Genomic DNA, 16,109 nt, shown 5'->3' with positions numbered 1-16,109 from the left:
AAGTCTGTTCCTACTAGTTTTGTAGTCAAGATGAGTAGTCGAAGTAATCGTTAGCGAATTGATGCGGCCAGACGTCAGTAGTGCTCGCGTACATCTTCCGCGTACGTTAGGTGAACATCTCGTAGTTTTGTGGTGGCCTTTCATGTGCATGTTGCAATGCTTCACCATATTTGCTTCTCACGAACAGAGTGTGACTTTACCCTATCTGGATCCACACGCAAGAAGCTGGCAGCTTATCCTTCTCTTGGACAACAGTTGCGTGTGTACATTTTTAGATTGGTTCGACGGACGAGTGCAACTCAACTTCGGACTCCGATGCCGGTTAACAATAACTGTCGCCTACTCTACTCCGCTAGCAAGTTGGCGACGGAGAGCATCTTGAATTCGAATCCGACTGCCTCTTCTTTGATCTATGAGCTATATGCACCAGCCTTGATCTCTTGTGCTCCCGTGACAACAATCTTGATCGTCTGGAGCAACATAGGAAATCAATTCGATCTTGAACTCTGTCTTGGATCTTGACACAGAGACACGATGAGTTCCCGATTAGTCATTGCCTAACAACAACCACGCCGTGCTGCGGAATATATTGATTTTGATGATGAGGTCCTTCAAACTCGCCCGATGATCACGACAATCGGTCCTACCTGGTGCACTAGATGTTGGTGTTTTATACCCGGCAACCTCTCAAGGAGTATCCCGAGATAGTAGATTGGTTGGTAGGGGATCGCCGGACTTGAAACTCAAAGGTAAGAGCGATGACATAAGACACAAATTTATATAGGTTCGGACCATCAGACTAGCGTAATACCCTACGTCCTATTTGGGGCTTGAGTGTTGTTTGGTATTGAGGATTTGGTCCTCTGTTGTAGTTCTTCCGATCTAAGTACCCCTACCCTCCTTTATATACTCCAAGGGATGGGATTACTTGTCGGTTATAAGGAGGTAGGATTACGCAGGATGAGTCCTGATAGGATTACAGAAAAATTCTAGTAGGAGTCTATCTTCTTCCTTCCTTACGGGTACTCGAGATCTATCCCGACACCCCTAAATCTTAGAATCCTTATGCCCCAAATTCCCAATCCAAATTCAAAACGTACCTAAGGGCACGGGGCCGCTGCTGCCCGCCTCGCGAGCCTCGGATCTGCTCGGGCACCGTCGTGCGCCATCGCCGATCCAGTCCCGCCGCCGTTGTGCGCTGTCGCGGATCCGGTCCTGCCAATTCGGAACTCGCCGCACGATGTCGCAACACCCTCGATGCACCGCCGAGGACACACTCGACGGAGCCGCACGTGGCCCTAGCTACACGCGTGCGTCGGTGAGGGTGTCCGCAACGACGCGCTACCTCCGACCTTCGACATAGGTGCTCACTCGCCGCCGTCTCTCTCACGCGGGAATGTCGGGAAGAGAATGATTAGGGTTTGAGGGGGCGGCTGACGGATGAGGGTTTTGATACAGGTGGGACGGAGCTCAACCGTCCGATCTGACGAACGGGGGGATCGAGTGGGGAGCCGGGCCGAGCTGTTGGGCCAACGGGTCGTTCTGGGCCCATTTTGTATTTTGGGACTTTTCTAATCCGGCCTGCGGGAAAAGTCCGAAGGGGAGCTGGGCCTGCGGACGTCTTTTGGGCCTTTTTTGGTTCGCGGGCCGGGGCAAGGTTGCGTCGGTCCATTATTGTTCATGGTCTTATCATTTTATTTGCAGTGTATTTCTTTGTTTTAATGTATTGCTATGTATTCCAACCTTTTTTAGCAGTATTCCTATTTGCTTGTACAGGTAGATAACTATATCATGTGCATGAAACTAAGATCCAAAGATGGCTGTATTTTTTTAAGCAAATGCAATGCAAGTACTGCCCATAGATGCAGCTATACATCTTCGGTTTGTCAACAGTTCACCCAGGTATCTTATTTCTCACAGTTCACATTTTTCTCTGAACAAAGATACCTCAGCATTGGACAGCCAAAAAATATTGAGCATTGGAACTGTTACTATGATTCAATTGAATGAGGTAACTTCCACCTACCATTGTATTTACTGTCCATACAATGTATTATCGTTATTTCCTTTTCTGTTTTCTTTAAATCTCTCCATCTTATTTTCACATTGTTTTTTTTGATGCTTCACGTTGTAATATAAATATTTTGTACACAATCCTAAATGGCAAAAACAACGGAGGGGATTGGACAACGTGGGCTAACAGTTGGCGTATTGCGTAACTGGGCTATTGTTGGCCGCTCGGCACATATTCTGGCCCAGTATCAGCATTAGTAGCTCCACCAAACAACTGGCAATTAGGGCTGCGTACAGGTTGCCCGCCTTCGTCCATTTCGGTCCATAGTCCTCATTTGGAACTGCAGCGATTTCCAAAAAGGCCCAAATCCACCATGTAAATGTCGATTGCAGCTAAAGCGTCTGTGAAGGTTTTCATGCACCACTACCATCATGCTGCAGCTGAATCTGACGAACGTGCAGTAACAGGGCAACTATCTAAACTTCAGAGCTTATATGCACAAGACCACAAGGGGAACAAATGTAAACAGTACTTAAACAATCACCTGAACTAAGTTCACGACGTTCAGGTCTGCAGAGCCGCACTCATCGACGGTACTTTGAAATCCTGAACGTTTCGTCAACATTTGCTCTAGGAATTTTAGGGTTTAGTTTTCGAAGTCAGTTAGGACTCTCTCTCTTAAAAAAAAATCGAAGTTGCTTCCTAAGAATTTGGATCCTATCCCCTGTTGTCAAGCTCACATGCATCAGTGGTGATGCAGTCTAGACTGTTCCCATCATACGTCGAACAGAAACACCTGAGCCACAAAAGGCGCCCCCGGGCTCCTAGTCCAAGTTTCCAGATAAGCAGCCGCACCCCGCCCCTGGCCGCCACTCCGCACTCTACGACATTAACCACCACCCTATCCCTGCAGCTCCCGTCCAAAGACGCCAACGTGCATGACAGACGCCACTCGCGGCACTGACTCGGTGGGCGCGCCACCGGCTGCGGCCCGTCGCCCGCGCCGAACAATGGCGTCCCCTCAACCTCGGCTCCTCTGCGTCCTGCTCTGCCTCCTCAGCCACCTCGCGGCCGGCCACGCCATCGCCAGGGACACCATCACGCCGGGCAGCCCGCTGGCGGCCAACGAGACGCTGGTGTCGGGCGGCGACGGCAACTTCGCGATGGGCTTCTTCACCCCGCCGGGCGCCAACAGCACCTACCTCGGCGTGTGGTACAACAAGGTCTCGCTCCGCACCGTGGTGTGGGTGGCCAACCGCGAGGCCCCGATCGCGGGCACCGTCGAGGACAACCCGGGCGCCACGCTCTCCGTCTCCGCCGGCGGCACGCTCGCCGTCGCCGCGGGGAACAGGACCGTCGTGTGGTCGGTCCAGCCGGCGGTGAGGCTGGCGAGCCCGACCGCGCGGATCCTCGACAACGGCAACCTGGTGCTGGCCAACGGCGTCGGCGGCGCCGTGGCGTGGGAGGGGTTCGACTACCCGACGGACACGCTGCTCCCGGAGATGAAGCTGGGGATCGACTACGTGAAGCGGAAGAACCGGACGCTGACGTCGTGGAAGAGCCCCTCGGACCCCTCCCCGGGCCCCGTCGCCATGGTCATGGACACCAACGGCGACCCCCAGGTGTTCATCTGGAACGGCGGCGAGAAAGTCTGGCGCTCCGGCCCATGGGACGGCTTCCAGTTCACCGGCGTCCCCGACACCGCCACCTACTCGGGCTTTACCTTCAGCTTCATCAACAACGCGCAGGAAGTCACCTACAGCTTCCAGGTATACGTTCGTACGTGAAGATATATGCAAGTAATCATCACATGCATTATGAAGCGAACATTGTTGACGCACGATACGATGCAGGTGCACAACGCGTCGATCATCTCGCATTTGGGCGTGGTGAGCACGGGGAACTACGGGCTGCTGCAGCGGTCGACGTGGGTGGAGGCGGCGAGGACGTGGAACCTCTACTGGTACGCGCCCAAGGACCAGTGCGACGCGGTGTCGCCGTGCGGGCCCAACGGGGTGTGCGACACCAACAACCTGCCCGTCTGCTCCTGCCTCCACGGCTTCACCCCCAAGACCCCCTCGGCCTGGGCGCTCCGCGACGGCCGCGACGGGTGCGTGCGCTCGACGCCGCTGGACTGCCGCAACGGCACCGACAGGTTCCTCACGGTGCGCCACGCCAAGGTGCCCGACACGGAGCGCAGCGTGGTGGACATGTCCCTGACGCTGGACCAGTGCCGCCTGGCCTGCCTCCGGAACTGCTCCTGCACGGCGTACGCCAGCGCCAACGTCAGCGGCGGCGGGCGCGGCGCCGGCGCCGGCAACGGCTGCGTCATGTGGACCACGGGCCTCACCGACCTGCGCGTGTACCCTGACTTCGGTCAGGACCTCTTCGTCCGCCTCGCCGCCGCCGATCTCGGTACGTATACTGTTTACGCAGCTATGCTATGCTTACGCATCGTCGGTTTCCACGTATCTGTCGCATCTTTTTACGTGTATACCATTGTACAACCATGCTGCTCTGCATGCGATCTAGTGCATTCGCATAATATCTTCGCCGCCGGCTATCGTCGTTTTGAGTCCGTCGATCATGGTTGCGGGTTGCCCGACCGCCCCCTCTTTTTTTTGGCGGATCGCCGTAGCTGACCACAGACCGGCGGCAAAGACGACCGACGACGGCGAGAGGCACCGAGGCAGGCGTCCTGATCCAACTCATCTATCGAGACCTAGCCAGAGGCCATGTGTTCTCCGTTTTATTGGAGGGGGGCCGCCGGGGGCAGAAACGATGAGAGATGCCGAATCGGTCACCATGATCGGGCAATAAATCATCTTTACGCTTTTAATCCGTCCTCCTTACAGTACCCTCCAATTCCTTTTATCCCCATACGGTGAGACCGCGAGATCTAGCAATAATCGTCGAGAGCGAGAAAGGGGAGCAGAAAAGAGCTTTTCCTGAGTGAGACACCGGTCCCTGGCTTGAGAGGCTTTCCAAAAGTAGAGCACTACCAAAAGAAGCAGCAAAAGCTCTCAAGTCTCAATGCACGATGGATGCGATAGGAACTGTTGCCGGTTGCTGCAGCCGCGAGAACGATACCCCCCTTTGCATTGGCGTGCGACGTCGTGCACCACCTGAGGCACGTCGTCCATTCGTTGCACGGGGGCTTCCAGCACCTGCCTGCCACCCGTGCACCGATGGGCTAGTCGAATTGTCGGAAGGAGGAGGAGTAGTGATCGTCAGGTAGTTTCTCTTTGCGCCGACCGGCCGGTCTAAAGTTTCGTGGTTGGGATGGAAATCCCCTGCCAATGCGGTAACTGTCGTGCAGCGCTTGTATAGTTGTATCACGTTGGGCCCGGAGGTCGTCCACGTCAGTTGCCCGTGACAAATAAAATAATAAAAAGCACATGTTGCTCTTGTGACGTTCCTATTGAGTTTTCTGACGTGTACCGTCCATGGTCGGTGCCCGGAATCTCTCCTTTTTATCCACCGATCGCGAAAGCCGAAAAGCGACGGGCAGAGGTTTCCCTTTACGGGGTGCTCAAAGAAGGATGCGCTGAACTACAACTACTGGCATACCGCATGGGTCCTGCCAGCCTCTGTAGACCACAGCTCAACGTGTGGGCAACTGAGAAATTGGTAGGTGGAATTTCGTTTCGGAGAGGGTATGGTGGGAGCTTGGAGGTGAAGAACACTGATAGCCCCACAGTCCACAGATAACTTAACCTAACGTTTATTATTAGGTGACAGATGGGGTAAAAGTACTCCCTCCACCCTAAATTATTATTTATTTTAACTTTTCTATATACATAGATTTTGGTATGCATCTAGATATATATACTATGTCTAGATGCATACAGAAAAACTATGTATTAAAAAATCAAAACGAATAGTAATTTGAGACGGAGGAGCGGTAGATAGCTAGATTAAGCATCATGTGAAGAAGAATCAAGAGGAAGAAAGCTTCCTGAATGCTGTAGAGCCCCATGCATTCATGAACACCGTCGGCCTGCCTCCTGCCTCTACATTTCCACCTCCGAGCCAGCCGAAAGACTACGTCCCCATCTGACATGCATTCCACGTTTCCATCGAGGCATCGTCGACCTCTCCGCAGAGCACGAACCACCGGTTCCAGGCTAGCACGAGAACCGCCGTTTCCTTTTCCTCCGTGGAGCCCAAATCGATCGGGATTGCTAGCTGCTGCTGTTCGCAGGTACTGCAGCATACGGGGGCCGCACCGCACCGCAACGGCCGCATGGGGCCGGCCCGGCCCGCGCCTGCTTTCCCACCAGCAGCAGATGCAGATCACATGCACGTCCGCATCTCGGGGTCCCGGGGCAAAGCTAACCCCAGGACTCGGGACCCTTCCCGTCGGCACGCGCGGCGCCGGCGGAGCCAATAGTCGGAGCATCCAGCGTCCCGTACGTCCCCGATCCCGTTCCCGTCGCTCTACGGGAGATTCGGGGGAGCGGCCAGTCGCCAGCAGCGTTCCACACTCCGTACGACACGGGCAACCAGCGCGGGCCGGCGCGGCAGCCGGCAGCCGCGGCAGAGCGCCTCTGGCAGCGGTACGAGTAGTTGGGACACGCGGGCAAACCACGAGTTTTGGTCGGGGTTGGCTGGACGGCTGGCGTACAGCACGCCGAGGCTAGTCGAGGCGCAGGCAGACTGCAGAGCCTTGCCACACGCTGAAGAGGACCTCGGGGGTGCACTGGTGTGTGGTGATGCGGACAGCGGACCTGGATCAGCTGAGTATAGTGAGGAAGCCAAGCTAGCGTCTCACACCAAGCACAAGCAGTAGCTGCGGCAAGCATGATGTGGCGATTGCAGTCCTGCATGAAGCACCTCACTTTACTCTGCATTTATCAACTCTTCGAACTAACATTTATGATTTCGTACGCAGAAGAATCAGCAAGCAAATCAAGGAAGGCACGCATTATAATCGCGGTTGGCGCCAGCGTCGCGGCACTGGTGTTCCTCCTAGCAGTTGCTGGTCTCCTCATTTGGTCCAGAAGGAAAAGGCTAAGAAGAACAGCAGGTGACGTGCAGTACACTGTCAGCAGACTGCCGTTCATCGCATTTTGACAAAGACACCAATACCTGAACAGAAAAGCCGATGGATATATTTCGTGATGTCCTGACTTTTACACGATACTCACAGGGTCCAGTAAATGGAGCGGTTCGCGCAGCACTGGCCGTCGCTACGAGGGGAGCAGCCACGATGATGACCTGGAACTGCCAATATTTGATCTTGGCACGATTGCTGCTGCTACTGACGGTTTCTCAATCAACAATAAGCTCGGTGAGGGTGGCTTTGGACCAGTATACAAGGTACCACTCTATCGGAATCGATTCTGAATTTCTGATGCTTATACATTCTAACAAACTTTGGACCCAAAACAGTTTTCAACGGCAACTGATGAGCAGTGGAAGGCAGGGATATATCCCAATGCCATTATAAAGTTTCTGAGTTGTAAGTTACGAACTACTGCCCTTGTATGCCTAATTGGAATGGTTTCCATCAACATTACAGGGTAAACTCGAGGACGGAATGGAAATTGCAGTGAAAACACTTTCTAAAACATCTGCACAAGGACTTGATGAGTTCAAGAACGAGGTTCTGCTGATAGCCAAACTCCAGCACCGGAATCTTGTTCGGCTTCTTGGATGTAGCATTAGTGGGCAAGAAAGGATGCTTGTTTATGAGTACATGGCCAACAAGAGCCTGGACTATTTCCTATTTGGTATGCTCTTAATTCTCAGCCAATATTATCTGACCATGAAAGTTTGATGGTACCTTTCCAGAGCAAAAACTAATCCCCTCCCATATGTCAACAGAAAAGGCCAATGTTGTACTTGATTGGCAAGTGCGGTATCGTATCATAGAAGGCATTACTCGAGGTTTACTGTACCTCCACCAGGACTCGAGATACAGAATCATCCATAGAGATCTGAAGGCAGCTAATGTTCTTCTAGACAAGGAGATGACTCCCAAAATTTCAGACTTCGGCATGGCAAGAATATTTGGCAATGAAGAGACAGAAATCAATACTCGAAAGGTGGTTGGAACATAGTAAGTATGGTTACTGGAGATAAAATGTTATTTTAGGAAAAGGAATGCAATGTTCATCATGAAGAAGAATTTTGCAATACTAATCAAATTCAATGTGATTCTTTTGCAGTGGTTACATGTCTCCGGAGTATGCAATGGACGGAATCTTCTCAGTTAAGTCAGATGTATTCAGTTATGGAGTATTATTGCTGGAAATTGTTAGTGGTAGGAGAAACAGAGGAGCATATTCGTGTTCGAACAACCAAAGCCTTCTAGGCCATGTAAGTGAGAGCTTACCTCATCTAGTGAATGTCAGTTCTAGTTCTCAAGAAAGCTTCAATAAAATCAGGCAACCAATGGTTTTTTGTTCCGCAGGCATGGAGCTTATGGAACGAGGAGAAGAGCATAGAGTTAGCAGATGAAAAAATGGAAGGATCATTCAACCCGGATGAAGTGCTCAAGTGCGTCAGAGTTGGACTTCTGTGCGTGCAAGAGAACCCAGATGACCGTCCACTCATGTGTCAGGTGCTTCTGATGTTAGCTAGCCCTGACGCTGCCTCACTGCCAACCCCTAAGCAGCCTGGCTTTGCAGCTAGGAGAGTTCTAATGGAAACAGACACATCATCAACAAAGGACTGCAGCGTATTTGACAGTGCAACGATTACCATGCTTGAAGGTCGATAATAGTTAGGACTTGACACGTGTCACGAAAACTGAACTACTAGGTGAATGTGTATTACAGAGTAACGTTGGTGGTTTCTCCAGTAGCGTGTGGTTGAGCACCAGAAAATTGTATAATTATTAAATAAATAGCAGCAACTAGAATCATGGTTGCTTTCATCACCGACGAGTGAGTGACAGAATGTCAGAAATTAAGAAAAGCCAGGCTGCCGCTTTTGCGTGCCACTAATTTGTTCATTTTTTATGGGTGTGATGTTCTTGATCCTAGTTATCAATGGCTACCAACCCAAAGTCCCGAAGCAAACAAAGTAGACAAGTATCTACAAGGATAAATGCCATTACGCCAAAGGCAGGGATTACAAAAGTTGCAGTAAGCAAAGTTTTCCACAGCAGAGTAGGAGCCTAGGAGTATTTGCAAAGAACAGCATCGGCCTTTTTATCTGGGCCTGCACCAGCCTGTTGCCTGTTGGGGACAGCACCGGCCTTTTTATCTGGGCTCAGCGTTACTTTGCAGGGAGGCCCAATTAGTCCCCACTCGCTCATTTTTCAGTGCTATTGTTCTTTTTCTCTCTCTCTTTTTTTGAAACGACCGGCATTACCGCCCATTCTTTTTTTCTTTTTTGAAATTGAGTTGGAAATATTTCGTCCTAAATAAGGAAAGTAAGAAGTTTCATACCGCCCGTCGGATGCGGACGGCGGGGACACGGGCTGCTATTGCCTGCCGGGGCTAGCAGGCGCCGAAGGCGATTGGTTGGCGTCCAAAATTTGCCATCACCAAAATATGGACATGCCGTACCAAAATCTGATAAAAATTGGGATGCCAACCAAATAAGTGCTAAAATTTATTAGCTTGCTCTAGTTTTGGCTGGTCATACTTTGGAAGCTAACCAACCAGGCTCTCAGTCCACACGGACACGGTGGCCGCGGCAGCGATGGCCTCACCGATGCGGGGGCGGACGAAGACCATGGTTTCTGCGGACCCGTGGGCACGCACGTGGCGGCCGTGGCGCGACCGCGCGACGAGTTGGAGAAAAGCGATGCTTGTGACTTGTGTCTTATCATGTTAAGGTCTGCAAGACGGTCAAGGCATGGATGGCTGCACTCCAGTCCATATGCTATCCCGGCAGTGGCTGGAGCGCGTGATCTCTCAAGACTCGACGGAGGAGGAGCCTCCTACGATATCTGAAGTAGCTGTTCGGCTAGCTGCTGCCGAGCAATAAATTGAATCGGGCAACTTTTGGATGTAATCTCTACAAGCTGTAAGCTTTACAAACTTTACATTTCCTGGCAACGAAACCTTTGCTGTACAAGCTACAATACAAAGAAAGCACAGACTGCGCCGTTAGAGCGGCAAGAATTTCTACTGCTAGTCCGGTCCAAGCTACTACCTAGCATCTATCGCGGTTATCGTGACGTTGTTGGCCGTGAGGCCCTGAGACGACTCCGTGTCCGACGTGTTCTTCCCGATGTTCACCCCGGGCTCGTTCGGCTCCGGGACCGTCGCGTTCTCGCTGGCCAGCATCATGACCACCGACGACATCAGGGGCCTGTTCCTCGGCTGCACTTCGACGCACAGCAGGGCCACCTGGATGCACCGCAGCACCTCGCTGTAGTTGAAGCTGCCGTCCATCACCTCGTCAAGTAAATCAACGCTCCGGCCTTCTTTCCACAGCATCCATGCCTGAACAATGACCAAGATGCATCGTTAGAGAAAGAATTCAGGAAAAAGAAAATAGTTGCTATAAGTCTTTGCTGATACATGTTAGTACTACTTACATATCGGAGGAGGTTGAGATCAAGCTCGACTTCGTAGAAGCCTCGGTTCCTCTTGCCAGTGATGATCTCTAGAACCATCACGCCGAAGCTGTAGATGTCGGACTTCATCGAAAACACGCCATCCATCGCGTATTCTGGAGACATGTAGCCACTGAAAAACCACCGTCTCACTAGTCAGTGTGAAAGTCCACTTTCAGAACAGTGTACAACTAAGAATGAGAAGAAGATACTTACTACGTTCCAATGACCTTTTTGGTATGTTCAGTGGTCTGATCACCTCCAAACATTCTTGCAATACCAAAGTCTGAAATTTTGGGGACCATGTTTCTGTCCAGCAACACGTTGCTAGCCTTCAGGTCCCTATGGATGATCCTGAACCTCGAATCTTCGTGCAGGTACTGTAGACCCCGCGCAATCCCCAGAATGATATCGAAGCGTTTCTGCCACCTTAGCAGCCTCCGCTTCCCTTCATCTGCACAAAGCATAGCATCAGGATGTTAAGTACATTATTTGAGAAAATTAATTTCCTGCGCAGATACAAACATGCATGTGTGTTCTGCAAAATTTTGAACTAACCAAATATGAAGGTGTCGAGGCTCTGGTTGTGCATGTACTCATACAAGATCATCCTCTCGTCCTCGTCGATGCAGCAACCGAGCAGCCTCACGAGGTTCCTGTGCTGAAGCTTGGCGATCAGCTTCACCTCGTTCTTGAACTCCACCGCCCCTTGCATCGATCTCCGGGACAGCCTCTTCACGGCGACTTCTTGCCCGTCCTCAAGCTTTCCCTGCCAGCATTTGTCAGGTTCGCGAGACGTTAGACATGACATGACGGAGAATCAGTTGTAAAAAATTTCAATTTTTTCTGAGCTCTTTTCCAGGTTTATACTACTGTTAATGGTTCGGTTCTCACCATGTAAACAGGGCCAAATCCGCCCTCGCCAATCTTGTTGTGCAGAGCAAAGTTATCCGTGGCGGTCAGGACCACGTCCAGATCAAACAACGGGAGGTCGACGTCTTTCTCGGCGGATCTCCAGTCCTCGTCCAGCGCGGGGTGCTTCCTGACCCTGATCGGGAGCACGTCGTCCGCCCCACCGCCCGGCGCCGACGAACCCGTCTCGCCCTGACGTTTCCTCCTCTTCCTCCAGACACAGCAGCAGCAGCAGCCGACCGCCAGCAGGAGGAGCACGCCGGCGACGGCCGCGACGACGGCGATCACCACGCGCTTGCTCGGGCTGCTCCGGCTGTTTGCTGGAAAACAAGCAGTGGCAAAACGTTAGTTGGTGAACTGGTCTAGGCCTAACACACACGCCGCACGTTTCCACGACTAGTCAAAGCGCTCGTGCCTCCACTCTATACAAGTGCTTCAAAAAGTTTTTTTAAAACATTATCCGAAGCCTGATCCCACATGCGGGCATGCGGCGTGTTTAATTTTGAATGCTTTGAGACCTTTCCCTACCACCACGAGTTGAATGGAGCTTTTTAGGGCGTGTTTAATTTTCAGTGTGCAAGTGCTTACCCGTGCTGATGAATACCCATCATCATCACACCCAGAATGCATGTTTTTCAGTGGAAAACGTTTGCCCCCTAGTTTATCATATCCAGACAACTTTTGGCCATTTGAAGTGTCACTTTCAAGTCGGGTGGTGTTGAACGATCCCTCGTTGAGCCAATGTTTTCCTATGAACTGCACGGCACCTAATCCAGTGATTGTGACACATGGTTCTGGTATGGCGACAAAGACTAATTGCTGTCACAGTTTTTGCCCAAGCCCCAAGCGAAGCCAGCTAGTTGACCCATGCTACCTTGCTTCCGTTCAAAGCTGACCGTAGAAAAGTCTGCGCCATCATACACTATAAGAAGAAAAAAAATGCGACTCGTTCGAGGATTTTGCAAACTCTGACGAAGTTTTTTCTGCAAATGTGTATGCAGTTTGATTTCCAGGAGAAAGTGGTAGCTGGGGGGACATTTTCTATGCGGGGATGGCGAGCTGCACCCAATTGTTGACCTAGAAAATGGCTTTGTGGCAGAATTCAACTGGTGAACAGGCTTGGCGTATGATGGTTTCAGTTTCAAGTGAGTAATTAGCCGGACGATGCCAATTAATCTCGACAGCTACGTAGACGAGATGTCTCAGCTAAGTCTGAAAACAAGCACTCCGCAATTTTCTACCTGTTTTGTCAGGTTCTTAACAATGACAGACAGAAGTCATAATATAGGTTTGTGGTGATGAGCGACGAACAACTAACCCGGTGCTACTAAGATCATAATGAAAACTGCCCGAAATTGTAAATTTTATCCTTTGAACTACTGAATCGTAAAAAAGAATTCTGGGCCAAAGAAAATTCAAAGGAATGAGAGACAGAACCTGCGGCGGCGGCGGCGTTGAGGGCGTCTATCTCCGACTGCGCCAGCCGTATGTACACGTCCTGCACGAACTTCGTGTACTGCCGCATGTCCAGCAGATCGACGGCCCAGATGACGCACCCGCGGCTGGCTCCCCCGCTGACGTTCGCCGCGGCGTACGCCCGGCAGCTGCAGTTGCTCAGGCACACCTGCCGGCACTGCTCCAGCGTCATGCCGGCGTACACCGTCGCGTTCGTCGCCTCCGGCAGCTTCATCCGGTTCACCACCCAGAACCCGTCGCTGCTCCCGTTGCCGCCGCCGCCGCCGCAGCTCAGGCTGGTGCTCCTGACGCAGCCGCCCGACCCGTCCCGGAGGTTCCACTGCTGCGGCGACCGCGGCCGGAACCCCGGGAGGCAGTTGCACTGGGTGGTCTGGTCGGGGTCGCAGTACCCGAACGCCCCGCACTTGGCGTAGTTGTCGCACGGGTCCGTCGGGTAGTACCAGAAGCTGCTCCAGGCGCCGTTGACCCACACGAACCGCTGCACCTGCCCCGCGTCGCCGCCCACGACGAGCCGCGACAGCAGCGAGGTGGCGCCGATGGAGTAGCTGTAGTACGTCTCGTCGGGGCCCCACACGACCTTGAAGGTGAAGTCGTTGGACTTGAGGTAGGGGACGCCGGTGAGTATCTCGCCGTTCCACGGCCCGCTCGTGTAGATCCTGGTGGTGCCGCGGAGCAGGAAGAACTGCGGCAGGCCGCCGAGGACGAGCTTGAACGTGTAGGCGCCAGGGGAAGGGTCGTCGGGGCCGCTCCACGACGTGATGTTCCGGGTGATGCCGGCCCTGGTGTCCACACCGAGCTTCATCCCCGGGAGCAGCGTGTCCGTCGGGTAGTCGAAGCTCTGCCACGCCACGCTCTGCTCGGAACCGCTCCCGTCCGCGCTCAGGACGAGGTTGCCGTCGTCCAGGAGCCGCGCCGTGGCGCCGGTGGTCACGTTCAGGGTGGGCGCCGCCGAGGACCAGACGGTGCCGTTGTTGCCGTCGAGGACGACGAGGCGGCCGCCGGCGGAGACCCGGAGGATGCCCGGGGAGTCGACGAGCGGGCTCTGGCGGTTGGCGACCCAGACGACGGTCGGCCTCGGCTCCAGGATGCTGTTGAACCAAATGCCGAGGTACCTCCTGCCGGGTTCGGCGGCGTCCGGGGTGAAGAAGCCGAGCGCGAACACGCCGCCAGGCGAGACGAGCGTCTGGTTGCCGGCGATGGACGCGCCCAGGCCGATGGAGTCGATGGACGCGGAACGGGGGAGGGCCGCGGCGGCCGCGGCGAGGAGCGCGAGGCAGAGCGCGCGCGCCCTCATGCTTGATCGATCGTCTCGTCTCGTCCCCCCCGGATCGCGCGCCAAACACAGGCCGGGCGGGGCGGTGATCGATCGATCTCCAGCCTCTGTTCAGGACATGGCTTTGAATCGAGCTGTGGCGTTTTGTGAGTGTGTCTGCACGAGCGCACGGCCGGCCCTGGCGGCGTGATTAGCGCGACGGTGCGAGGCTGCGGGCGCGCATTTGTAATTTGTTTAGTTGTGGTCAGTCACATGATGCAGCCACGTTCGCGTGCGGGAACGCTGCATTTGGAGGAGCAGAGGAGCGTTGGAGTCTGGAACTGCTAGCTGGTTTTCACGTGGCCCAGTTGGCCGTCGGTCGGCCAGAGACCGAGTTCGATTGACTCCTCACCACCAAACGCGCGGCGGTGCTGGAACGTCAATGGAAGCGTCGGCCTTATGATCACCAACCCACCCGCAGTCACCGTCCGTCGATGCGTGCGAACTTTCTCAGCGTGCGATGGCTAGTTTGTTCCCGTTTCCTGTTGCAAGCCATGCTCTGCTCTCACGGCTCTGGGAGGTAGAGTTTGCTTTTCATTTCTGCACTGTACAAAATAAGACTATGTTTGCATCTATATGCTGAATAGAAAACGCGGGTATTGGTCTCGGTTGGTTGGTGGAACTCGAGCTGCTGACTTGCATTCCGATCCCCCAGCTAGTACAAAGTGGGAAGGTTTTGACTCGCAGATTGTTAATCGCCCTAATCCATACCATACCACCACCATATAGTAACTGTGATGACATTAGTTGAAGTCAAAGAAGAAAAACAATTTCTCATCACTATCATCATCGCTAAACGATGCCATGCCAACCTCGACTAGCGTGTATCATGCCCCAGACATGAATCCTGCGGGTGTCCATCCAAAAAGGTGGTGCCGAGACAAGGGCGTGCCAAAATTTGACACGAGAAGATACTAAATTCTAACTTCCATTCCTTATTTGACATTTTTATCATTGTAATCCTTATACGACACTAAATTCTAACTTTCATTTCTTATTTGACACTTTTATCATTTTCATGAGTTAAATTGAGTGAAACGATCACCAAATCACCTCTAAAATTTATGAAACCTTCTCTCATAATAGAACAAATGGACATTGACCCATTTTGCTTAAAAAACACATGTACCTTTACAATTTTAAAATTAGAATTCACCAAATTGTATGGCAAAAAACACTTTCCAAAAATTATGGAAAAATAACTAATATTCCTCACATGGGATGTAATAGTTTACAAAATTATTTCCATCAAAGAACCCATTTTTCTTAAATATCTATGTAACTTATGCTTGGAAATATTTAATAAAATATTGCATCTTATGTGAGGAATATTAGTTATTTTCCAGAATTTTTAAAAGTATTTTAGTGCTATAAAATTCAGATAAGTTTCAAAAGTAGCCTAATTTGATGAATTGTGATTTTGAATCTATAAAGTTGCATGGTCTGGTTCGGCTTATATCAATTAGTTACATGTCAATAAGTCCTGCTCAAGGGCTTCCTCAATAAAGGCTGACTCTGAGATTGAATATGCAACATAGGATGCATCTGGCATGAATGGAAATGGGCAATGGATGTTTGATGATTGGATTTGTTGGCTGGGATTCCAGCTGCTGAGTTTAGGGGGTGTTTGGGAGGAGGGGTTAAATTTTATCCCAATGTCGAAACGGAAAGTGTGGACATTTTAACAGGAGTATTAGCACCTGTACTAATGGGCTGACTAAGGACTGCCCTGCCATATCCAGACCGCCCCATTAACTCTCTTCCGTGCATAAAACGCTCGATCAGACAATTGATACTCGATATGCTTCTTATTGTATCCGAATTAGAATGGTAACATATACCATCTGAATCCATATCTAAACGCCACTGTGATTGTG

At 52.0% G+C, this 16,109-nt stretch overlaps 2 protein-coding genes across 2 annotated transcripts; one reads left to right on the top strand and one right to left on the bottom strand.

The window, feature by feature from the left end:
• The first annotated feature begins 2,864 nt into the window (after positions 1-2,864).
• Positions 2,865-8,975, top strand: LOC101766527 (receptor-like serine/threonine-protein kinase SD1-8). The gene is made up of 8 exons (XM_004970146.2): positions 2,865-3,783; positions 3,868-4,429; positions 6,909-7,043; positions 7,167-7,336; positions 7,539-7,749; positions 7,844-8,078; positions 8,188-8,338; positions 8,433-8,975. The coding sequence occupies exons 1-8, from the start codon at positions 2,953-2,955 to the stop codon at positions 8,739-8,741; spliced, it is 2,604 nt and encodes an 867-aa protein (XP_004970203.1). The 5' UTR covers positions 2,865-2,952; the 3' UTR covers positions 8,742-8,975.
• A 944-nt stretch (positions 8,976-9,919) lies between these two features.
• LOC101766117 (receptor-like serine/threonine-protein kinase SD1-8) lies at positions 9,920-14,545 on the bottom strand. Its single transcript, XM_004970145.3, has 6 exons — positions 12,882-14,545; positions 11,427-11,764; positions 11,091-11,301; positions 10,749-10,986; positions 10,515-10,665; positions 9,920-10,419 (listed from the first exon to the last, which is right to left on the bottom strand). Exons 1-6 carry the CDS (start codon positions 14,212-14,214, stop codon positions 10,123-10,125), a joined length of 2,568 nt encoding a protein of 855 aa, XP_004970202.1. The 5' UTR covers positions 14,215-14,545; the 3' UTR covers positions 9,920-10,122.
• Between the last annotated feature and the right edge of the window lie 1,564 nt (positions 14,546-16,109).

This window comes from Setaria italica, chromosome V (genome assembly GCF_000263155.2).
Source record: "Setaria italica strain Yugu1 chromosome V, Setaria_italica_v2.0, whole genome shotgun sequence".
Lineage (NCBI taxonomy): Eukaryota > Viridiplantae > Streptophyta > Magnoliopsida > Poales > Poaceae > Setaria > Setaria italica.
The sequence above is the reverse complement of the archived record's forward strand: the minus strand, read 5'-3'. Positions and strand labels throughout refer to the sequence as shown.

Bases quoted from the DNA above. Each gene is read 5' to 3' on its own strand.
- LOC101766527 (XM_004970146.2), top strand. From the start codon at position 2,953: ATGACAGACGCCACTCGCGGCACTGACTCGGTGGGCGCGCCACCGGCT. The intron at 8,079-8,187 runs GTAAGTATGGTT...ATTCTTTTGCAG, and splicing joins CGAAAGGTGGTTGGAACATA to TGGTTACATGTCTCCGGAGT. The intron at 8,339-8,432 runs GTAAGTGAGAGC...TTTGTTCCGCAG, and splicing joins ACCAAAGCCTTCTAGGCCAT to GCATGGAGCTTATGGAACGA.
- LOC101766117 (XM_004970145.3), bottom strand. From the start codon at position 14,214: ATGAGGGCGCGCGCGCTCTGCCTCGCGCTCCTCGCCGCGGCCGCCGCG. The intron at 11,765-12,881 runs GTTCTGTCTCTC...CTTGTTTTCCAG, and splicing joins CAACGCCGCCGCCGCCGCAG to CAAACAGCCGGAGCAGCCCG. The intron at 10,987-11,090 runs GTTAGTTCAAAA...TGCTTTGTGCAG, and splicing joins CCTCGACACCTTCATATTTG to ATGAAGGGAAGCGGAGGCTG.